General features: G+C 39.9%; 1 protein-coding gene across 9 annotated transcripts in view; it reads right to left on the reverse strand.

The window, feature by feature from the left end:
* bcas3 (BCAS3 microtubule associated cell migration factor) overlaps nucleotides 1–24,871 on the reverse strand; it is a 531,108-nt gene that overhangs the window by 299,618 nt on the left and 206,619 nt on the right. For 7 of the 9 annotated variants that reach the window (XR_002276298.1, XM_020616814.1, XM_020616810.1 and 4 more), the window contains 4 exons: nucleotides 23,649–23,693; nucleotides 5,245–5,369; nucleotides 4,845–5,010; nucleotides 4,667–4,764 (listed from right to left, as the gene is read on the reverse strand). Coding sequence is in view for 8 of the 9 variants with exons in the window: in XM_020616814.1 (XP_020472470.1) it covers nucleotides 4,667–4,764; nucleotides 4,845–5,010; nucleotides 5,245–5,369; nucleotides 23,649–23,693 (434 nt within the window). In the remaining variant the exon portion in view is untranslated. Of the gene's footprint in view, nucleotides 1–4,666; nucleotides 4,765–4,844; nucleotides 5,011–5,244; nucleotides 5,370–14,826; nucleotides 14,872–23,648; nucleotides 23,694–24,871 lie in introns of all 9 variants that reach the window. The other 2 variants (XM_020616811.1, XM_020616813.1) reach the window with 2 other exon arrangements.

Consider the following 24,871-nt stretch of genomic DNA (forward strand, 5'->3'; position numbering starts at 1 on the left):
TTAATTCAACTAAACACCTCCCTCTGGCCCGCCATAACACTGCAGAAAGGTTTCTAACACAATGAAAGTGTTTTTTACTATTCTGGAATGTTATCACAGTGACATTCAGTTAATCTGTTGTAGCCATAATTGGCAAGAAAACAGAAGAAATACAGTATTATATAATTTATATACAGTAATCATTCAACTTGTGGTAACTCTTCATCTAACATAACATATACTAGCCCCTTCTGGGCAGCACCATAAATAAACAAGTAGAAATATGATATGGTAATATTTCTATTAAAAACGTGAATCAGTGTTATGAATTAATTTCATATATCAAGTACTTCATTTGCTGGATTGGCCACAAACATGCCAATTTGCTTATTTAATCCACAAACAGTTAATCAAATGAATTTCAATTTATTTATTTCCAAAAATTTACTCCACAGTGATATATATTGACATTTTTTTGCTATTTAGAGGGTGAGAGATGTGTGAAGTCTATATCTATGCAATTTATTGTGTGAATATATTGTCTGTCTATGTGCTTGCCTGTATAATAACTGCCTTGGTAAGGAATACAATAAATTAAACCATTTTATTTTGTTACTTTCTTTAATAACCACACTGATGATTATTTTCTTGCATACTCATAAGCCAAAAAGCAATCTCCCCTACAGTTGAACAGAGCTGTCTGTGTCAGTCTTTATTGACTGTGGACGGAGTGGTGTTTCGCTGTGCTGAAGGCTGGTAGCCAGTGGCCTGTGAGCCAGAGCAGTGAAGCAGGGAGTCAGAACATGAACAAAGGCTGCCGAGGTATTGATGTAGCCCAACCTCCGGGGGCCTGGGGCCAGGGGCCGGACAGGCTGATCTCCAAAGACAGATAAGGGGCTAACAATCTGATAGATGTGGAGAGCAGGCTGCATGGTGAACAGATGATAGCTGTCTTGCCTGTGCTGCCCACTCTATTCACCTTTATCTCTTTGAGATGTAATTTTTAAAGATTCATATATTAGTCCTTTATTTTTCATCTCTCTGCTTTAACCTGCCATGGCTGGATGCCAGGCATTTCACTTGCTAGGTTCACTCTAGGCTGCTCCACCAGTCTCTCTTCTCACTTTCCTCTTCTTGCTTTCCTCTTTTGAGTAGTACTCTGGTAGATAGGCGCTGGCATACTAACAGACTGGGATAGCTTAGTCATTATATATCATTTAAGGTGTATCTGACTGACAGTTTCTTCATTCAGTCAGCACCACACTTACCCCATCCTTTCTCTGCCTCTCTTTGATTACTGACCCAGTCATGGCGCCATGGTTTCTCTTTACCAAACGCCTGATGCTCCAAAGCCTTCACTCTGTTCACTCTCTCGGAGCAATTAGATCTATTGACGAGGCAATGTGGCTGGCCTGTCATGGGCTTCAAATCCCAAGAGAGCGGCCGAGTCAGCCAGTCTCCACAATTAGCACATTATATGACAGGTAGGGAGGGGAGGGCTGCAGCCAAAAAGCATAGCCACTGTTGCTGCATTCACTGCAAAGCTCAAAGGAGCCAGCCAGAAATACAGGTGGTAAATTATTCACCGGTTTGTTTGCTTGAGATCAACTTTGTGGCCAGGGGGGTGTCAGAAAACATACTGCGGACAGCTAGATAAATATCACACTAAATAAAAACAGAAGAAATCTAAGGACAGTGTGAGAACCTCACGTTAATCAAAGTATAGACACTGTTATGATAGGGATTAGAGAAATTCTGTTATGACCCAGGTCCGATAGCCCTTGACTGAGAAAAAAGGGCCCATTCACAAACTAGCCTAATAAACAAATGGGTAGTATTGGAAACACAGACAGGAATCCTGTGATTCCATCCCGGCTACAGATCAAGGATTCCCCAAGCACTAAAAACATGGAGAGTGCCTTTATTGAACCAGATTACACTACAGCATCTCCTCTGTTTGTGAGTATACTGTGTAATGTGTGTCTCCATCTTCTTTATCTTTCCATGGCAATTCTGTCGGTTGCCATCATGTGCAGGGCTGAGTGCTGCCAGTAGCTGCTACAGATGGACAGGTGGAGATAGTGACCATGAAGTGGCGCCACCGCTGCCTTTTATCATCCCATCCTGGAGGCTCCGGTCTGGCTTGAACCAGCCTTTCCTCTGCCTTTCCTATTCCTTTCCCTGCATACTGCATTTTTAATTAGCCTAGGTCATACAATATAGAGCCAAGAGACCAGAGACCATGGCCTGTCAGTCAAGTGCTGCCACCTCTTTGCCTTGCACCACCTTTCTAGAGACATCTTCTGTTTGTTAGCTAATTAGATGAAAAGTGTATTTAAAGAGACTTTTCCACTCATTCTTTGACTATTTTGTTGTATCTGTTTCTTCTCTAATAGTAAAACTTGGTTTTTTGCTACTTGTTCTGCCTTGTGATTGGCTGTATCAACAATGAAAATTAGAATTAAATTAAAATTTTGTTCTGAAAATAAGAAGCGTGTCTTTTTAGTTTTCTCTCCAGTGGCCTGATCCTTAACCTCAGCAAGGGTTAGCTGGATAAGTGACATATGGCTGTACTGTAATTCATTCTAAGGTCAAATTGAGTCTTTCGCCTGGCTCATTTCTCCACTCTGCTGCCAAGCCCTGGAGGAAACAGCAAAGAAGAAGGCTGGCAAGGGGATGCATGCTGAGAAACAGGATGCTGAGAGTCTGTGCTTGGGTACAAAGCACAGAAATGGAAGGTGGCACTCCAAGAGTAAATCGGTCAGTGGTTGGGGTGGTGTATAAGACGCTAGGCCCAGAGGGAAAAGGCTGAACAATTGTTTATAGTATCTTGACCTCACATCAATTCACACTTGGATGAATTGAGAGATGCAGCAGAGTTATTTGGCTATTGTTCATTAGATGTAAATGTTAATGCTATGAATCTCTCTCATTATTTAGCCAGTTCCACTGCCCAGGCTGGCAGAGAGAATGGTGGAAAAGGCTAATGCCTATGCCTGTCACTCCTACGTATCCTCATCAATCTGACACTGGGAGAGACCATTAGCACTAATTTGACAAATAACCCACCAGTTAGACCTGGAGCACTGCAGAAGTCAACAGAGATGAGTAGAGAGTTAAAGGGAAACGCAGCTACCACTTGCCCCGGAGAACCCACAAGAGCTAATTACAGATTTTGTGTATCTATAATTATGCAGTGGGCTCAAAACGCCAGCCTGTTCCAGGGGGTGGACTGATTCTGTGTGTGGCCATCCGTGTGCACTCTGCACTTTGGCCTTTCAGATGGCAACATAACGTGCTCACTACTCTGTACTTGTTACTGAATTAGAGGAAGTTTAGGGTGTCAGCTAACTGGTAGGTAGGTAGGTAGGTAGGTACTTTATTGATCCCTCAATGGGGAAATTTCAGTGTTTCAGCAGCAATAGAGAACAAACAACATAACACCATGAGAAACAAGCACTGCACACATCCTGATAAATAAATTCCAAGTACTCAAAAATAGACAGAATCAAGTATTTAAATAATCAAGAACAGAATTTACATATGTGCATATTAACCATGCATTTTACCCCAGGATTTGAGTATTGCACCTCAGTTGACTATTACATAGTCCCTCATACTTTCACCTAGCTTATCCCTGCAGTGATGTACAGTCTGATAGCTGTGGGAAGGAATGACCTACGGTAACGCTCCTTCTTACACTGGGGATGTAACAGTCTTGCGCTAAAGGAACTGTTCAGAGCCTCCACTGTGTGCTGCAGGGGATGGGAGGGGTCCTGCATGATGGATGTTAGTTTTACCAGCATCCTTCTGTCTGCCACCTTCTCGATGTAATCCAGGGGGCAGCCCAGGACAGAACCAGCTCTCTTGACCAGCTTGTTTAGTCTCTTTTTGTCCCTGTCCATGCTACCTCCCGCCTGGCCCACAACAGTGTAAAAAACAGCAGATGCCACTATAGTATCATAAAAAGTCCGAAGGAGTGCCTCCCTCACACCAAAGGACCTCAGTCTCCTCAACAAGTGGAGGCGGCTCTGGCCCTTCTTGTACAGGGCATCAGTATTTTCAGTCCAATCCATTTTGTTGGTTGTGTTGGTCTGAGTGTGGCATCACATAGTGCTAGCATATCTTGAAGCAAATATGTGGCAAAGAGTGGGTTTAAGGTGCACCACCAAACTGAAAAACTAAGATTATTTCTGACAGGGCTTAGAGGATATGAAATGGTAGAAATATCTTCCTTTTACATCTTTGAGAAAGGAAAGTTATGGCTGAAAAATGGAAAGGTCTCTTCTAAGCATGTGGCACCAATAAGAGGCTGAGAACTGGCTTTCAACACAGTCAGCATGGAAATCAGTGGGGAATACGGGTCACTCCTTTGACTAATGATGTGTACAGTACTTAGAGAAAACACACTGTCATGTGAGTCTGTGCAACCATACATACAGAAACCTATATTTTATGATGCATATAGTATGTAATAGACACATAGAGTACATGCAGTCCAGGCAAATACATCAATACTAATAATAGTTTTTCTTTTTTCCTCTAATTTACATTTTTCCATTGACTTAATATAAATTTATGCTTTCCCAAAATGTTGATTTGCATTCTATGTAATCACAACTTGATGTTGTAACACACTTGTTTGTGCAAATCTGTAAACACAAAGAAAGATCTGCTTAGTGCTTACCAGCCAGAAGGTATTGATAATGCTGTACCAGGTCTGCAGCCAATACCAGGGGGTGGTTGGAGTTGAAGGGTGGTTGTAGCTCATTCCACTGTGGAGTCCTGCTCAAAAAGACATCAACTATGAGACTACCAGTCTTAGAGACACTTTTTGTAGGATACAGTGGTCAGCACAGTGTTACCTCGCTAGAGTCCAGCAGGCCCTTGGACAGGTGCTGAGCTCCAAAGGTGTATCATCACTAATCTTTTGAGCAGTGCTAATTGGCCGAGGCTCCAGGACATGTTCCATCAAGTTACCATAGCAACTGATGATGTACAGAGAATCAACAACAGACTGCCTGGACTGATCTGTGAGAAGAATGAGGAAGAAGGCAATGATAAAAATTCTACTTCAGCTTCTACTAAAAATCATGATACAACTGCACATTCATAGAAAAGGGGAGAAAACTGCATTTAATATTGAACTGCAGTACATTTGTCAGGACTTTGTACCAATTAGACACTTTTGGAACACATGGTTGACAGGAAGAGCCAGGATACTGGCTCCAGAGAAATGTGAAAAGCACCTGTGCATGATCTAACCTTTCTCTCTTTTCATGCTGGGGTTGGTGATGAACCAGGAGCGAGATGAGCCAAAAACGGCAGCCACACAGAACTCTCCTCCACTGGACTTACTCGGGGAGATCTGAGGAGGTGGCTTGGCTTTGCTTCAGTAGGAAAAAAGCATCCAACGTTAAGACACAATAAAAACTGTACTGAAGTGTCTGGAATATCAAAGGTGTTCCCTGCTATTTTTGTACATTTTAACATGTCAAACTCAAATTATTTGTGATTGACTGGTTTAAGTACAATAGCCCAATGAGACAATGGAGAGGAAAAAAACTGAACTCCAGGCTTATGTTCAAATGATTGGTTTGTCTAAATTTATATCACATTTTCAGAAACTTTGTTGCCTCCAGTCCAGTTGCCCCACCTTGGTTACTTAGACTATAGTGAGTAAGATACAGTCTTATGCAAAAGTTTAGGCACCCCTTGATAAATAACAGATTTTGGTGATATTTTATTTGAACAGATGTTAACACAGTTTCTCTTGGAAATGGAAAAAATGCACAATATTTTCTGCAAACAGTGATGCATAGTTACTTTTTATGCCATAAATTGAACAAAAATAAAAAATAAAAACATTATTATGGCATGGTGCAAAAGTTTGGGCACCCTACACAATCAGTACTTAGTAACACCTCCTCTGGCAGATATCACAGCTTGCAAACGCTTTTCATAGCCAGCTAAAAGTCTTTCAATTCTTGTACTTGGGATCTTCTCCCATTCTTCCTTGCAAAAGGCTTCTAGTTCTGTAATATTCTTTGGTCGTCTTGCATGCACAGCTCTTTTAAGATCTACCCACAAATTTCCAATGATGTTTAAATCAGGGGACTGTGATGGCCATTCCAAAACCTTCAGCCTGCGTCTCTTGAGGTATTCCATAGTGGATTTCGAGGTATGTTTAGGATCATTGTCCTGTTGTAGAAGCCATCCTCTTTTCAGCTTCAGCTTTTTTACAGATGGTGTGATGTTTGCTTCCAGAATGTGCTGGTATTATTTTCCCACCAAAACTGACTCAGTGACACAACATCTGAATTTCCCATTAAAAGCTGTCAATATATTCAACAGTGATCTCAAATGCATAGTTACAACTATGTTTCTAAATGTGGATGATTCTTCATAAAAGTTCAAATGAAATCTTAAGTAGCTTTAAGGCCCAGAAAAGGAACACCTTGGACCTAAGTATATAAAACTATATGGTAATATCTGTGAGAATAAACACCAAATTTATTAAAGTGCTTTGTATGCACAGAACTAAGCAGGGGGGAAATAAAATGTCTGCAAAAATCATATCCACCTTAACAGAAAATGAGAAAATGAACTTTGCAATGACACAGATGTGGATGTAAGATACATTGAGAGAATAGTCAAAATCAGTACAAAACCAAAAACCTATGCCTTATAAAATGTCTACCTTAATACACAATTTATCCACAATTCTAGATCCTCTCCCCTCTGAAAAGGTTGTTTTAATTGTGTTAAGTGTTTCTCTTTTAGTTTACAGCACAAAGCAACAATTGCACTGTTGCAAGCTTCCTCATTAATTTCAATAAAACCACAGTTGCCACCACCAGGGCAAAAAGTTAGCCCTGGCGTAACTTTTGGCGCAGTTTGTTAGCACATTATTCAGAGCTCACAGCATTCATAAGATAAATAAAATATGTAACAGAACACTATCTGAGTGGAATGAAGCATGTATGCTGTTACCTTATGCTAAATTACTGTTTAAACCATTTGCACTGAGATGGAAGAGACGCTCTAATGTTGATACTCAAACAATGCACTGTCTGAGATTTAAAATTTATACATCACAGTGGTTTATGGCTTGTATTTTATCTTGTACCTGTTATGGTGTAGTAACATGCCTACACTAAAGCAGCACCTACTGTATACTCTACGCAACAACATCACTCTTCTCATTAGGTGAGTTTCAGGTGACACAATGTCATGTTACCTAACGTGATTCATATCCAGTGCAGTGAGAGAAGTTGTTTGCAAATTGTTTCACTAAGTCTGAAGTAACTTTTGTGTTAATGTCAATTTACAGACTTGCAAAAGTGAGCGCTTTGTTTTGTGCTTGTTAAGCACCTCAAATATTACTGTACATGACAACAAGCCATGCTGTAAAAGGTTGTAATAACTGTATCAGAATGCATGTGTTCAAAGATATGCAAGTATTGGCCTGATTCAGCATCAAAATGATGTTTGTCTGTTCTTTCTTCTTATTGATATTGGGTTAGATATTGTGAAATTTTATTATCCACTGTCAAACAGGCTTTACAATCCAACATTTGCACTTAATTTCCTGCATTTGTTGCACTACAAATTGTTAAGTGTAGCCAATGTGAATACGTTTTATAATCTTGCAGTGCATTGCCATATAGGTACCTGTTCCCATGGAATTGTTCCATTATGAAGTGCAAAATATATAGAGAAATACTTAATCTTAGTTTTGTGGGCTGACCGAAGTTTAAAGGTTTGGGTGGGCTGCACTAAATTTTCAGATTTCAGATTGGGCCCTGGTATTCTTAAGTTTGGGAATGACTGCTCTACAAGTCTAATTCAGTGAGTTTACGCAAACATAACAGTAACTTTACAACCAGAAACAAGCATGACTTTTGGTTTCTATTGTAAATGTGTGTACAATTTGGACAGCCAAACTACTCACAATGTTCCCACAGCTGTATTTACTGATCCTCAGTTCATCATCACTGGCGATTAGTGAACAATGTCATGTGATCAGTTATAGGTTGTATATTTTCTGTGTAGTGCTTTCAGGGAGTTCCTACTTGTATAGCGCTTTTCTATGCATTGCAGGCCACTCAAAGGGCTTTCACACTATTTGGCCATTCACCCATTCGCACTCCCAACTGGCAACTGGGGGTTCAGTGTCTTGCTCAAGTACACTTTGACATGTGGACTAGAATCAAACTGCTAATCTTACAGTTAGGAGATGACCCGCTCTACCTACTGAGCCATAGCCGATAGAGTCCCCGGTATTCCAAGGAGATTCCCTTCTAAGTACTTATCAGGCCCATCCCTTCTTAGCTGCCGAGGTCATACCACACCCACAAATCGCGCACATGTTGGGCGCCAGTTGCTAGGTGACCAAAAAGCTTTCCCCAAGTTAGTTAGCAGATATTAACAATTTTTTCAAGCAATGGACCTGGATACATTAAGTATCTATCTACATGTCAGCGAAAAGCTCCGGCTGTAGTTGTATTGATGAGGAGGAGACGAGATGCAGCAAAGAAGCAGGTGCGGATTTGTCAAAATCAGCTTCACCTCCATTTTCTTTGTGGTTTATCAGGTTTTCTGCAATTGGATGTGTTGAGATGTCGTCACAGAGTGCTGTGCCCAAATGAAACTTTTTTTAACTTCAGCTCAGCATGCAGGGATGGCATGTGCAACCTTGCAGCTCAGCGCAATGCAAATACATTCTTGTGCTGCACAGCGCATAGAAATGAATGGGTTTGATAGTGGATCGCAGCGCCCACCACATCCTCTCTGAAAACAACTTAGATAATGTGATGTGGCATATAGAGCCACAAAGTGCTTGTCAGGCAGAGACTGGGTTGAATGGCTAGGTACAAAAACACAGGCCTTTCTCTCAGGTGACTGGTGTTTAATTCCAGCATATGGCTTGTGTTTTTCAAGAGGTTTTGCTCCTAAATGTAACAATGTTGTTTTAATTTCAAATGTAACCAATTTGTTTTTTTCTCTACACCTAACCCAGCAGTTTTGTGCCTAAACCTACCCAAGTAGTTTGTGTGGCAAAACACAATAAAACGTTTGACAGTATCCAAGACAACAGAGTTCCACTAGCTTGCTGCTGTGTAGCTAGCTGTTGTGTCCATGATGACAAAAGTTTGTAAAGCAACAGACAGTGCAAGACGGGATGTACAGAATGCTCTGACAATGACCAAAGAAATCTCCATTATGTAAATTATGCAGTCTGCTGAAGTTGGCTGCCATTTATCAAAAAATCCAGTCCTCATTGATAAGTCTGCCTCACATGAAGCTAAGTATGACACAAAAAACAGAATAACTTACAACTGATAAACTGTAATGCTGTAGTAAAGACTGTAAAGTAAGTAAAGTTCATCAGGAATGCTTGTAGTGACTGGTGATGTGTCCAGTAGTTCCACTAACTTTCACAGTACTAGGTGCTGAAAGGCCTGTTGCTGGCTAATCTCTTTTTCTGTTGCCTCCCTTCAGACTGTCAGCACCTCATAAATTACTCCCCGAATGCAAGATGCTGATGTCTTTGTTTGGCCAATACCGTGTGAAAGAGGGATCAGGAAAAAGGAGGTGATGAAGGTAGTTATAAGAAAGGCTCCTATACAAGTTTCATAGCTTGTTTTTTTAATGCTAGGTCATAGGGAGAAGGCTGAATAACCAAATACCCACAGTAAGCCTTGTCTATGAAAGGAAGATGGAGGGAGAGCTAAACTCACACTCAGGATATTGCCTTGGTTAACTCCAGGGTGCCCTTGTCTTCTCCTCCAAGCTCTTCCTTCGGCCTATTTGTCTGTCAGTGCATCCAGAAGATAAAGCACTTAACAAACAGGTCCAAGTTACCAATCCACCAAGAGGGTGTGTTTCCACTGCTTAAGCATGTTCCCTTTCCTTTTACTGTCTCTCAGCAATCTTGGACCAGAGAAAGGCAAATTAAAAAGAAATAAAAATAGATATAAAAATATGTAAGATATACCTAATCTTTAAAGTTTCAAACACCTGAGTTGGATTCATTAAAATCAAAATTGCATGTTAAACGGTATGGGGACAGAGGAAACATGGGATCTCTCTTGGATATATGACACCATATTCAGTTCACTTGAGTTCATAGATCAAGTGAAGAAACAATATTTCTGACTGACTGCATGGGACGTCTGTTAAGTCAAAGATCTACTTTGGGGATGTGTTTAATTGCTGAAAACCCTGGTGTTTCATCTCTCCCATTGCTGGAAAATATGTTAAATCCTCAAACTCCCTGTGATTCACTGGTTTCAACAATACAGGACACAAATCCTATACCAGAGCAATCTGATGTTGGTCTTCAAAGGGCTCAGCACAGCGCAGAGTAAATAAAGTACATGGTGACTTACACTATATAGACTATATAGTGGAATATATTTTAACTTCTTCAAGGTTTTCATGTTGACTTTGGACAAAGAATAAAATAATAGATCAAGGAAAAACACTAAATCTGACAGGTTCTCTTCTCATTCTCTTGTGAGGAGGAAAAAAATACATACATACATACATACATATACATATACATTTCTACCAATAGGACCAAAGATCACAGCTTGGCTCTCATTCATCTCCTCTGGGTACAGTGACCACTAAAGTTTATTCATCTGTGTTTTATATCATCATTTTACTCTTGATCTCACTTGAAATGGCTTAGAAGTGTTGAGGTTTCTGCCCTTACAACAGAGAGCCATAAATCCAGCAGAAACGGCCCAATTCTGCTTGTGATATGGAGGACAGCAACCAGTTTTTGGAGAGGACAAATGGGAGAAGTGCATTGGCAAATAGTTAAAAATACATAACCCAATATCAACTATGAAACATAAATATATTAAGAGGGAATTGGGAGCAGGAGGAGATGAATGCCACTAAACAATTGTTTTTTTTTTCTTTCTTCTCTCTCCACAAGATTTTCTTTTGTACTATTGACTTTTAGCAGGGAGTGGAATCCATTTTCTTTGGAACTTTAATTCACTGAAAAGGCTACTCTCATGTCATTTCCACTTTTAATTTAACAAATGAGGACTCCTGACTGAGCTAATAGCTTTTCCGCAGGGGTATAATTCAATCTGCAACATCAACCATCATAGTCCCTTCACATTACTATGTCCAGGGCTAACGTGAGGCGCCTCTGAGGGAAGCTGGAAGTCCACTGGCAGCTTCCATTTATTTTCAGGGCCCTTGCAGTAAACAAATGGTAGAGCTCACTTCACATGGCCAGCCAGTGACAAAGAGCTACACTGCTGTTTCTGCACTGGTTCTGAGCCACATGCTTAATTCATATCAGTAAAAGAGTTGGTATTAAGACCAAAAAGGGAAAGAAAGATAGCATGAGAGAGAGAGGCAGTCATGTGGAGGACACATCCTTCATCATCACATTTATTATTTTACAACAGCCATTGAAAAAGAGGCCCTGTTGGAGCTCTGTTGAACACATAGCACTACGGTAATGACATCCACTGGGGACAGTCAACAAATATTCTGGGAGATAAACCCTTTTTTTTACATTTTTTAACCTGTCCCTATTCCTTGCATTTATGAGCCAGTCAGCATGGGAATCTATTAAATAGTATTTGGAGTTAAGACTGTGCAAAAAAAAAATGAATATAAATAATAATATAAGATATAATAAGAATACTATAGGTGTAGGTAAATATTTGATCACTTTGATTTTAAAACATCCTCGTAACATGAAATTGAAATTCATTGACATAGTCTCTGGTATCTGGAAAAAGGAAAGAAAGCATGGTTCTGTTTATAAAATGTGGACCTAGACTCTGGGCACTACTGAGCTTTGAGAGGGCATGTTCAGCACTGAAGCACAAATTGGTGAATGGGCTGTCATAGCTCACATTTCAAGGCATACACCACAGAGAAACAATATAGGTTTAACTAGCTCAAATTTGAAGGCAAAGCAGTTATTGTGAAGATCAAGATTCCAATGCTAATGATGTGGACCTTTGAAAAACATACACTCTGAAATCACTAAGGGCCTAGATTAAGCAGGAGCTGGATGAAGACAGAAAGAAAGAAAAAAGCTTCAATTAAAAAGAATGACTGCCCACAACAAAAGATGAAACCCAAGAGTTGGGGAAGGGACCACATGCTATTCATTATATAAAGTGAATTGACTCAACAGGGAGGAGCTGGAGAGCAGGGAGCTGGGAAGGGAAAAGTTCACTTCAATGAACCACTCAATCATGACTCCATAAGTGACTCTGTCATAATGGGGCTTCTTTTAAAAGCTTGTAAGCATCTGATTTCACAAGGCCACGTTGACAAGAGACTTGGCTTCAGCCCCCAACAAGACAAATTTCCTTGAAGAGGAAGATGCTGTACCCTTTAACATTTGATTATCAGTGCTGAGCATTATAAACAATGACGTTTCACTCAAAATTGTAAGTAAAAGTAAATTTCCTGATTATTAGCCTGAAATTAAGATAGCTTTTTTGATTAACTTCATTATTCAGCCTGAGAGTGTTCTCTATCACTGTTCTCAATTTGAGAGGGGTTGTCATTTAGCTCTAATAAATCAGTAGCAAATTATATCTCTATCTTGTCTATATAATTTTTTGTCAAAATGGAAGCTGTGGTGACGGTTGCCAAGAGCAGTACATATTTTTCTCGATAAAGATTAAAATACAGTATGTAACTTAAGGTAGCATGCACTAGCATGAAACTCCAAATCAATCCACTCTGCTCTGCCCAGCACTCCCTCCCCCTGCTCCACTGTGCTCTACTATAATCTGCTATGCTCCACCACACTCTGCCCAGCCCTGCAGGTCTTTTATGAGAATGCAACAAAACTTACTGATCAAGCAGAAATAACTGAAAATCTCTGGCTGGTTAGAAACATCAATCCCACTCATAGCTAATGTCTCTGCACTACTGCCAGTGCTGTTCAATGAGACTGGGTCACAGGAGGCTTTGACAGCACCTCTCTACATTAAGACAGGTTCTGGAGCAGATTTCTACAACAAAAACATCTGGGGAAAAAGGTATATACTGTAGCTGTATGCAGCAAAGGGATTTCTGTAGGTCAATCTAATAGACATATCATAATTTCATAATAATAGTCATCAATAATCATAATAACCATCACTGAGCACAACACATGCAGTTCATGTGTTATTTACTTATTCATTTAGCTGAAAATGGCTACCTTCTGTGGCTGAAAATGGAGGTGAAAATCAAAATAATGGCCTGAAAAATAAGAAATTGTCTTCCTGTAAAATATGACAGTACACATGATTTGTGTTAGCAGGTTAGTATGACAAACTGTTACATGTTATAGTTTGGTGACATATAATGACCATAGTAATTATGCAACAAGAAAAGGAGTAAGTAATGTGAGATAGTATATAGAGGCACAAAGTGTGTGTTAGGAGCAGGCTGTGGTGGATGGCTAGGTACACAAAACACTGGACCGCTCCCTAAGGAGAGCTGGGTTCAATTCCTGTGTGCGTGGCTTGTGTTTGTCAGCAGGTTTTGTTCCCATATGTAACAACATTTTTTATTCCTGAATCTAAATAGTTTCCCCCTAAACCTAACTAAGTAGTTTTGTGTGCCTAAACCTAAGTAAGTAGTTTGTGTAGCAAAACACAATGAAACTGTGAAGATTTCATAATCATAACATATTTATGACAGTTTACAAGACAACAGAGTACCAGTAGCTTGCTGCTAGCTAGCTGTCATGTTTAAGGCTATTTCCATGCTGACCAAAGTCCATAAAGCTTGGTATAGTGCAATGTATGTTGTTGGCAGAATTGTTGAATAGATTGAATAGTGCTACTGTAGAGCACTATTTAATGAGCCACCCCTATGGATCGTATGAGAAGAATTAGACAACCAACCATATGGGTCGTATAGACTGGAGGACTTGTTGAAAACTAATTTGTTGTCTGGGGAAATGCAGATGTAGGTTTTTTACTTTAAGCAACCTCTTTGATATTATACAAAGTCATTTGGTCAATTGTTACTATAAATATACTAAATAGCTGTGCATTAAATAAACAGAAAACCTTTTTTTCCTCTCTGGTCTATCTTTGTTGTCTGCAAACATATTTTGGAAGCAAAAGCAACATCATTCACATTGCTGTACCCACACAAGACATTGTTTACAATACCAGAATATGAAAAGGAACAACACCGTGTACAAATACACAACTGACAGGAAAAAAATGTAACCAAAGTAGGATAAAGGAAATTTTGAACAATATGTGTTATACACAAAGGTGTTATTCTTAGAAAAACACCATGGAGGGTCTAAACATAGCAAAAAACAAAAAGACAGAAGACAGAGATGTTGGTGGGTCAAAGACACCACATGGCAACTGACAAGAAGTGTCATTGCATTTCCTTAAAGCCCTACAGCACCACCCATTATACACAGCATGCAGTTTTTTATGTTTGCAAACTTTACTATATGAAGGCCAGGCATTAATTACAATGTGAAATCATAATTAGTAGGATGCATACACCATATACAGTAAAGTCCAACAGAAATCCTCTGTTCCCTTAAGTGCTGAAGTGGATTGAATCATGGTGCTATAAAAGCTCAAAAATACACATAAACAGAAAAATGTAATGGTTTGCAAAAAACAAAACAAAGTCAAAAAAGATGAGGAAATAAGAAACACTCCTCTATGGGATTTTTTCCCCCCTGAGGAATGACTGCACAAACTATGCAGAATGTGTTGAAAATATACCAGGAGACAAATGAGAGGTAAAGGAGCCAGTGTGCTGTGGTGGAGTTTACAGTTGCATGCTGCCGTAAGAGCCAAGGAGGGGAGAAGAAAAACTCACCATGGAGTTTTAATGGCAAAACATCCCGCCCCAAAGAGGTAGGGTCTTCATGAGGGAGGGAGTGGGGGAGGGTGAAGGGGGTCAGAGGATACAGAGATAGACGGAAAAACCATTATTAAACTAGCACACTTGAGCAAATACACTTTTCACATTACATACTTTCTGACATGTCTGTTTAAGTGCACAACACATATGAGGCAGGAAACAGAATGTCTGTGTGCTAAGATGGATTTGAAAACCTGCGGGATGGCTTGATGATTCATCTGCTCAAGCTGCTCTGCAAAGTGTGATACCATATATCTGGCAGATGCAGCATGTCCACAGACTTAGTTTTTTTCTTCAGACATCTGTCATGTTTTTTTCTCCCTTAACTTTAAAGGGATTGGGTAATATGGGCAGAAACATGTAGGTCTGAATCCAACTGTGTAAAAATGACACAGAAGAACAAGAAAAAGTTCTGATTGTTAAAACTAAGAAAGGGTATGAAGAGTTTATTCAATTTGTATAACAACTGGGGAAGCCAATAAAATTAACATCACTCAGACCATTATTGAGACAAAGAGTTGTGTGTTTGCATGTGACTTAATTTTTTTTCCTTTTTTAAAGTACAAGTCTGTATTTATAGCTGTGTATTGTCTTGTGAATGTGCGTGTGTTAGGAAACAAGGGTGTGGGCAAAAGTATATTTATTGTCATTATGTTCACAAGTACATTGTGTGTGTGAATGCATGCATGCGTAAGAGCCATCCAGAGTGTAGTGTCTTTTTCAGGGTGTATTTGTCAGTCTGTGCATGTTTCTAGTGTTTACATGACATTAGGAGTGGGAGTGTGTTCCTGTGTTTATTCTGCATGTCCAGAGATAGTGACAGAGCTCTATAAACAGTTTACAGTAAATAAGCCTTTTCCCTACTGCAATAAAGGTCCGATGAGACTGAACTCTGTCCCCACCAGCCAACCTCCCCCAGTCATGAAAAACAGAATCCCCGGCCAACCAAAGCACTCCACAGCGCTTCTTTATTTTATCGCTTTTGCTGCATCCGCCTGAGCCCTCCCAATGATAGCACACAGTCTCCAATTAGTCTTGGTACATGGATGTGTAGGAAAATGTTCCTCTGGGAAAAAGGGAGCAACAATTTACCATGGAATGTCTTACTCCTGGAGTGCAAGCTGACAAATGAACACATTGACTGGTGTAATGGAGGCCCCTGCTAAACTGCCGCTTAACAAAGAGCTGCAGAGGTGGGTGGATGGTCTCTACCATCTACCCTCCGCTGAGTCAATGAAACCTGCTGAGCCCCCACCCTGGGCCTCCTGCTGGGGAAATGGATGGACACCAATGGGAGAGTGATGGATGAATGGAGTGAGATCTCCAAGGTAGGAGCAAAGGCCAAGAAGACTTTCGGGCTTTCAACATTCCACTTTGAATTTCTCTCTCTAAGAACTTATCGTTGTTGGAATTCATTGTTATTGGTTACCAGAGTAATGGGAACTGATGGTAGTAGAACCAATGCAAACAAAGTTGGAGGAAAGTTAAAAATTGCATCAAAAACAATAACACTTTTGGCTCATGGAGGCAAAAACTAGTAGGATCTCAACACTGCCAGTGTCATCTGATCTTCTGTACGTTTGAAATACTCTACCTTTATGCAGTGTGGACCTACAGTATTTGGAGTGAGCTCAGGCTTATAACCAGAGGGTCATTTCTTGGGGTGGAAAACAAGAAATTTGGCCATGTGGTCTAAGGTGCATATCGAGTTCTATAATTGTTACATTTCATTCCCTTGTTAATTCGGAAACTCAAGTTTAGTCTTTAGCGTAGACAATTTAAAATCAGAACTACAGTATGTATTGGCTAAGCCCATACATGTATAAGATGCACATTTTTACAATTACAATTATAAATGGAACTTACACCAAGGCTGCATTACTTGTATTTCTTTTTCCAACCAGATATGTTTAGCCCTTTTCAGACATACACTGGAACCCAGAAATTATCTAGACATTACCCAGAGGATCTGTGGATGGCAAAGTAAGAATTTCAATGTACAGGGAAACACGCTTCCATACTGTGCATATGACAAACACTTTGAATCTTTTGACTCTTGAATCTTGAATGTGAGAACAAATATGTCTGTATCCAATATCTATCTGGCTAAAAATACCTAACATGTCCAAGTCAGTTGACCCAGAATGCAAGAATACAGCATCTTATAGCCAGGAGTATTCACACCAAGCCAGTGAGCATAGTGTCATGTGACTGGCGTGAAACCATAAGAGTACAAACATCCAATGGTGAAGAAAAATAGACATTTACAATGAAGACACTGATGGACATTTTTAACTGAAGACATGACGAGATTCACAAACCTCCGTTGTTAAGAGCTGGCACCAGAATCTAAATTCGTGAAATGGCAAGAGACTCGAGTGTTTATGACAAAATTGCAAACTGGCAACATGCTGCATCATATTCCACTTCCTGCATACTCTGCCCAGGCACAGCCCCTCCCATATATGAAACAAAGTATTTCCGGTAGGTGAGAACACATCAGGAACTATTTCCTGTTGTGTACTACACATGTGAAAGGGAAACTCTGGACAATGTCTGGACCTGATTCCACGAACCTAGTCCAGAGTTAATATATGAAGATGGCATTTTTCTGCAAATATGCACATTTCATACTGCTTTAGCTTGGATGTGAGTTACTTCTCTTTTATTTTAAAATAACAAAGATGAGATATTTTCATTTGATTTGTGAAGGGAGTAATCGGTTTTTATCACAAATATTTGCTGCAAACCATGTACCTGTGTTGTTACATTGAAAAGCATTGGATTTAAGACTTAATGGTTGAAATCAAAATGCCAAAATGGCACATAAATAAAACAAAATAATGAGGTTATGTTGGGAAAACTGTCCACCATGTTGAGCTGGCAGTAAACAATTGTGACTGCAGTGTACTCAGAGACTGCCAAGTTGTATCATGCATAGCTTAATTCAGCAGGTTTGGTGGCACATCTGTTCTCTTCCTGACAGTAGAACTGTCCCACAGCGGTCAGTGGCATGTTGGGAAACACAAGTTAAACATGGGTCACTGGAATAAAATGGGTGTAAGATTGTGAGCTAGTGTGTTACTGAGAGGAGGCAGAAACAGAGAAAGAGAGGCAGAAGAGAGAGAGAGAGAAAAAGCAAGAGCCTAGTTGACCTGTGAGGCCGGCGACCCCACTCCATAGAATAATCATTTACACATTCATCTCTTAACCCGCTGGTCCTAATAGCAGCTTCACCTGGGCCATTAAAAAGGGAGGGATATGAGGTGATTTGCACAAAAGCTTTAGTCAACTTGCCATGTGATGATGGCACTACATTCTTAAAGCCCCTCTCTAGCACCAGCGTCAATGAGGCTCTGTAAGACAATGGCTCTTGCACTGCATTGGCTCTTACATACGTATTACAGTAATCTGAGGGCACATCTGTGGAAGGTCACAAGGTCTCATTCATTTACTCGCTGTTCTCTTTCTTGTTACCTCGCCTGTACCCTATCAGCATTTGCTTGCACATGTCATCAGTGGGATTTGGTTGAGGGTTATTTTGTTTTTGTGTGTGACAGTCTTTCCATTTGATTTTCATTTGTATGCATCAAAGTCAGACTGTGCGTAGATAGGATAAGTGTGCAATATCTTATCTGACTGCAAATCTCAAATTTGTCACTGACAGGCATTAGTTAAATCTATACTCACATAATTCTGTGCACTTTATAGGGAACTGACTGTTGGGAGTATTTCTTTCAAACATTTTCACAGATTAAGTTCTGACAGCAACATTTCACCAAAAGAGAATCTTTTTCATTTGTGACCAATGTCTTTCTCTTACTTGGGATTTAATTAATCTCAGTCCAACCTTCTGCCAAATTTGTCTGACAGGAAACAAGAGGCTGGGTCAGAGTTCACACTCCTCTCCTTGTTCAGGAATCCCACAAGATTTTGAGAACTAGCAGAAGCTTGGCTAGACCCCTTTCACTGCCTGACCTGGCTTCATCTGGAGGGAGGTTATCAAGCGGATGCTGAGCCACATCCGATTCTACATCCCTGCACATAAACTTGAGGTTTTCTTTGAAGTTAAATTTTGAGGCATCTCAGGACAAACAGCAGCACATTTTGCACACTGGTGGTCTAAAGCTGTATCAGGACTCATGAGGGAATCCCTGCACTTCGTCTGGTCACACACATGGGGTTCATCAGTATGAGCGTACAAGTGTTTTGTGTGTGTGTGTGTGTGTGTATGTGTGTATCATGGTGCCCATATAGACAGCCTGGTAGGTAATTTAAACAGCTGGTGTGTTCCTCTACCACCCTGCCAACAGGAATCTGCTCATACAGGTGTAAATACAGCTGCCGGATGCTTCTCTCTCTCTGTCACACATAAAAAGACAGAGAGGACTGACTGCACAGACAGATGGTGCCTGGGTACTACAGTGAAAGTATAGTGTGAATGTATATGATCTCACTGCCTCACTCTAGGGGCAAAACCTGCAGCCTCACCCAATGTGTGTGTGTGTGTGTGTCAGCTTGGCTCTCATTCATCTCCTCTGGGTACAGTGACCACTAAAGTTTATTCATCTGTGTTTTATATCATCATTTTACTCTTGATCTCACTTGAAATGGCTTAGAAGTGTTGAGGTTTCTGCCCTTACAACAGAGAGCCATAAATCCAGCAGAAACGGCCCAATTCTGCTTGTGATATGGAGGACAGCAACCAGTTTTTGGAGAGGACAAATGGGAGAAGTGCATTGGCAAATAGTTAAAAATACATAACCCAATATCAACTATGAAACATAAATATATTAAGAGGGAATTGGGAGCAGGAGGAGATGAATGCCACTAAACAATTGTTTTTTTTTTCTTTCTTCTCTCTCCACAAGATTTTCTTTTGTACTATTGACTTTTAGCAGGGAGTGGAATCCATTTTCTTTGGAACTTTAATTCACTGAAAAGGCTACTCTCATGTCATTTCCACTTTTAATTTAACAAATGAGGACTCCTGACTGAGCTAATAGCTTTTCCGCAGGGGTATAATTCAATCTGCAACATCAACCATCATAGTCCCTTCACATTACTATGTCCAGGGCTAACGTGAGGCGCCTCTGAGGGAAGCTGGAAGTCCACTGGCAGCTTCCATTTATTTTCAGGGCCCTTGCAGTAAACAAATGGTAGAGCTCACTTCACATGGCCAGCCAGTGACAAAGAGCTACACTGCTGTTTCTGCACTGGTTCTGAGCCACATGCTTAATTCATATCAGTAAAAGAGTTGGTATTAAGACCAAAAAGGGAAAGAAAGATAGCATGAGAGAGAGAGGCAGTCATGTGGAGGACACATCCTTCATCATCACATTTATTATTTTACAACAGCCATTGAAAAAGAGGCCCTGTTGGAGCTCTGTTGAACACATAGCACTACGGTAATGACATCCACTGGGGACAGTCAACAAATATTCTGGGAGATAAACCCTTTTTTTTACATTTTTTAACCTGTCCCTATTCCTTGCATTTATGAGCCAGTCAGCATGGGAATCTATTAAATAGTATTTGGAGTTAAGACTGTGCAAAAAAAAAATGAATATAAATAATAATATAAGATATAATAAGAATACTATAGGTGTAGGTAAATATTTGATCACTTTGATTTTAAAACATCCTCGTAACATGAAATTGAAATTCATTGACATAGTCTCTGGTATCTGGAAAAAGGAAAGAAAGCATGGTTCTGTTTATAAAATGTGGACCTAGACTCTGGGCACTACTGAGCTTTGAGAGGGCATGTTCAGCACTGAAGCACAAATTGGTGAATGGGCTGTCATAGCTCACATTTCAAGGCATACACCACAGAGAAACAATATAGGTTTAACTAGCTCAAATTTGAAGGCAAAGCAGTTATTGTGAAGATCAAGATTCCAATGCTAATGATGTGGACCTTTGAAAAACATACACTCTGAAATCACTAAGGGCCTAGATTAAGCAGGAGCTGGATGAAGACAGAAAGAAAGAAAAAAGCTTCAATTAAAAAGAATGACTGCCCACAACAAAAGATGAAACCCAAGAGTTGGGGAAGGGACCACATGCTATTCATTATATAAAGTGAATTGACTCAACAGGGAGGAGCTGGAGAGCAGGGAGCTGGGAAGGGAAAAGTTCACTTCAATGAACCACTCAATCATGACTCCATAAGTGACTCTGTCATAATGGGGCTTCTTTTAAAAGCTTGTAAGCATCTGATTTCACAAGGCCACGTTGACAAGAGACTTGGCTTCAGCCCCCAACAAGACAAATTTCCTTGAAGAGGAAGATGCTGTACCCTTTAACATTTGATTATCAGTGCTGAGCATTATAAACAATGACGTTTCACTCAAAATTGTAAGTAAAAGTAAATTTCCTGATTATTAGCCTGAAATTAAGATAGCTTTTTTGATTAACTTCATTATTCAGCCTGAGAGTGTTCTCTATCACTGTTCTCAATTTGAGAGGGGTTGTCATTTAGCTCTAATAAATCAGTAGCAAATTATATCTCTATCTTGTCTATATAATTTTTTGTCAAAATGGAAGCTGTGGTGACGGTTGCCAAGAGCAGTACATATTTTTCTCGATAAAGATTAAAATACAGTATGTAACTTAAGGTAGCATGCACTAGCATGAAACTCCAAATCAATCCACTCTGCTCTGCCCAGCACTCCCTCCCCCTGCTCCACTGTGCTCTACTATAATCTGCTATGCTCCACCACACTCTGCCCAGCCCTGCAGGTCTTTTATGAGAATGCAACAAAACTTACTGATCAAGCAGAAATAACTGAAAATCTCTGACTGGTTAGAGATGTCAATCCCACTCAAAACCTTTTAGAAGCTATTGTCTCTGCACTGCTGCCAGTGCTGTTCAATGAGACTGAGTCACAGGAGGCTTCAACAGCACATCTCTACATTAAGACAGGTTCTGGAGCAGATTTCTACAACAAAAACATCTGGGGAAAAAGGTATATACTGTAGCTGTATGCAGCAAAGGGATTTCTGTAGGTCAATCTAATAGACATATCATAATTTCATAATAATAGTCATCAATAATCATAATAACCATCACTGAGCACAACACATGCAGTTCATGTGTTATTTACTTATTCATTTAGCTGAAAATGGCTACCTTCTGTGGCTGAAAATGGAGGTGAAAATCAAAATAATGGCCTGAAAAATAAGAAATTGTCTTCCTGTAAAATATGACAGTACACATGATTTGTGTTAGCAGGTTAGTATGACAAACTGTTACATGTTATAGTTTGGTGACATATAATGACCATAGTAATTATGCAACAAGAAAAGGAGTAAGTAATGTGAGATAGTATATAGAGGCACAAAGTGTGTGTTAGGAGCAGGCTGTGGTGGATGGCTAGGTACACAAAACACTGGACCGCTCCCTAAGGAGAGCTGGGTTCAATTCCTGTGTGCGTGGCTTGTGTTTGTCAGCAGGTTTTGTTCCCATATGTAACAACATTTTTTATTCCTGAATCTAAATAGTTTCCCCCTAAACCTAACTAAGTAGTTTGTGTGCCTAAACCTAAGTAAGTAGTTTGTGTAGCAAAACACAATGAAACTGTGAAGATTTCATAATCATAACATATTTATGACAGTTTACAAGACAACAGAGTACCAGTAGCTTGCTGCTAGCTAGCTGTCATGTTTAAGGCTATTTCCATGCTGACCAAAGTCCATAAAGCTTGGTATAGTGCAATGTATGTTGTTGGCAGAATTGTTGAATAGATTGAATAGTGCTACTGTAGAGCACTATTTAATGAGCCACCCCTATGGATCGTATGAGAAGAATTAGACAACCAACCATATGGGTCGTATAGACTGGAGGACTTGTTGAAAACTAATTTGTTGTCTGGGGAAATGCAGATGTAGGTTTTTTACTTTAAGCAACCTCTTTGATATTATACAAAGTCATTTGGTCAATTGTTACTATAAATATACTAAATAGCTGTGCATTAAATAAACAGAAAACCTTTTTTTCCTCTCTGGTCTATCTTTGTTGTCTGCAAACATATTTTGGAAGCAAAAGCAACATCATTCACATTGCTGTACCCACACAAGACATTGTTTACAATACCAGAATATGAAAAGGAACAACACCGTGTACAAATACACAACTGACAGGAAAAAAATGTAACCAAAGTAGGATAAAGGAAATTTTGAACAATATGTGTTATACACAAAGGTGTTATTCTTAGAAAAACACCATGGAGGGTCTAAACATAGCAAAAAACAAAAAGACAGAAGACAGAGATGTTGGTGGGTCAAAGACACCACATGGCAACTGACAAGAAGTGTCATTGCATTTCCTTAAAGCCCTACAGCACCACCCATTATACACAGCATGCAGTTTTTTATGTTTGCAAACTTTACTATATGAAGGCCAGGCATTAATTACAATGTGAAATCATAATTAGTAGGATGCATACACCATATACAGTAAAGTCCAACAGAAATCCTCTGTTCCCTTAAGTGCTGAAGTGGATTGAATCATGGTGCTATAAAAGCTCAAAAATACACATAAACAGAAAAATGTAATGGTTTGCAAAAAACAAAACAAAGTCAAAAAAGATGAGGAAATAAGAAACACTCCTCTATGGGATTTTTTCCCCCCTGAGGAATGACTGCACAAACTATGCAGAATGTGTTGAAAATATACCAGGAGACAAATGAGAGGTAAAGGAGCCAGTGTGCTGTGGTGGAGTTTACAGTTGCATGCTGCCGTAAGAGCCAAGGAGGGGAGAAGAAAAACTCACCATGGAGTTTTAATGGCAAAACATCCCGCCCCAAAGAGGTAGGGTCTTCATGAGGGAGGGAGTGGGGGAGGGTGAAGGGGGTCAGAGGATACAGAGATAGACGGAAAAACCATTATTAAACTAGCACACTTGAGCAAATACACTTTTCACATTACATACTTTCTGACATGTCTGTTTAAGTGCACAACACATATGAGGCAGGAAACAGAATGTCTGTGTGCTAAGATGGATTTGAAAACCTGCGGGATGGCTTGATGATTCATCTGCTCAAGCTGCTCTGCAAAGTGTGATACCATATATCTGGCAGATGCAGCATGTCCACAGACTTAGTTTTTTTCTTCAGACATCTGTCATGTTTTTTTCTCCCTTAACTTTAAAGGGATTGGGTAATATGGGCAGAAACATGTAGGTCTGAATCCAACTGTGTAAAAATGACACAGAAGAACAAGAAAAAGTTCTGATTGTTAAAACTAAGAAAGGGTATGAAGAGTTTATTCAATTTGTATAACAACTGGGGAAGCCAATAAAATTAACATCACTCAGACCATTATTGAGACAAAGAGTTGTGTGTTTGCATGTGACTTAATTTTTTTTCCTTTTTTAAAGTACAAGTCTGTATTTATAGCTGTGTATTGTCTTGTGAATGTGCGTGTGTTAGGAAACAAGGGTGTGGGCAAAAGTATATTTATTGTCATTATGTTCACAAGTACATTGTGTGTGTGAATGCATGCATGCGTAAGAGCCATCCAGAGTGTAGTGTCTTTTTCAGGGTGTATTTGTCAGTCTGTGCATGTTTCTAGTGTTTACATGACATTAGGAGTGGGAGTGTGTTCCTGTGTTTATTCTGCATGTCCAGAGATAGTGACAGAGCTCTATAAACAGTTTACAGTAAATAAGCCTTTTCCCTACTGCAATAAAGGTCCGATGAGACTGAACTCTGTCCCCACCAGCCAACCTCCCCCAGTCATGAAAAACAGAATCCCCGGCCAACCAAAGCACTCCACAGCGCTTCTTTATTTTATCGCTTTTGCTGCATCCGCCTGAGCCCTCCCAATGATAGCACACAGTCTCCAATTAGTCTTGGTACATGGATGTGTAGGAAAATGTTCCTCTGGGAAAAAGGGAGCAACAATTTACCATGGAATGTCTTACTCCTGGAGTGCAAGCTGACAAATGAACACATTGACTGGTGTAATGGAGGCCCCTGCTAAACTGCCGCTTAA

Source organism: Monopterus albus, unplaced genomic scaffold (genome assembly GCF_001952655.1).
Source record: "Monopterus albus unplaced genomic scaffold, M_albus_1.0 scaffold179.1, whole genome shotgun sequence".
Lineage (NCBI taxonomy): Eukaryota > Metazoa > Chordata > Actinopteri > Synbranchiformes > Synbranchidae > Monopterus > Monopterus albus.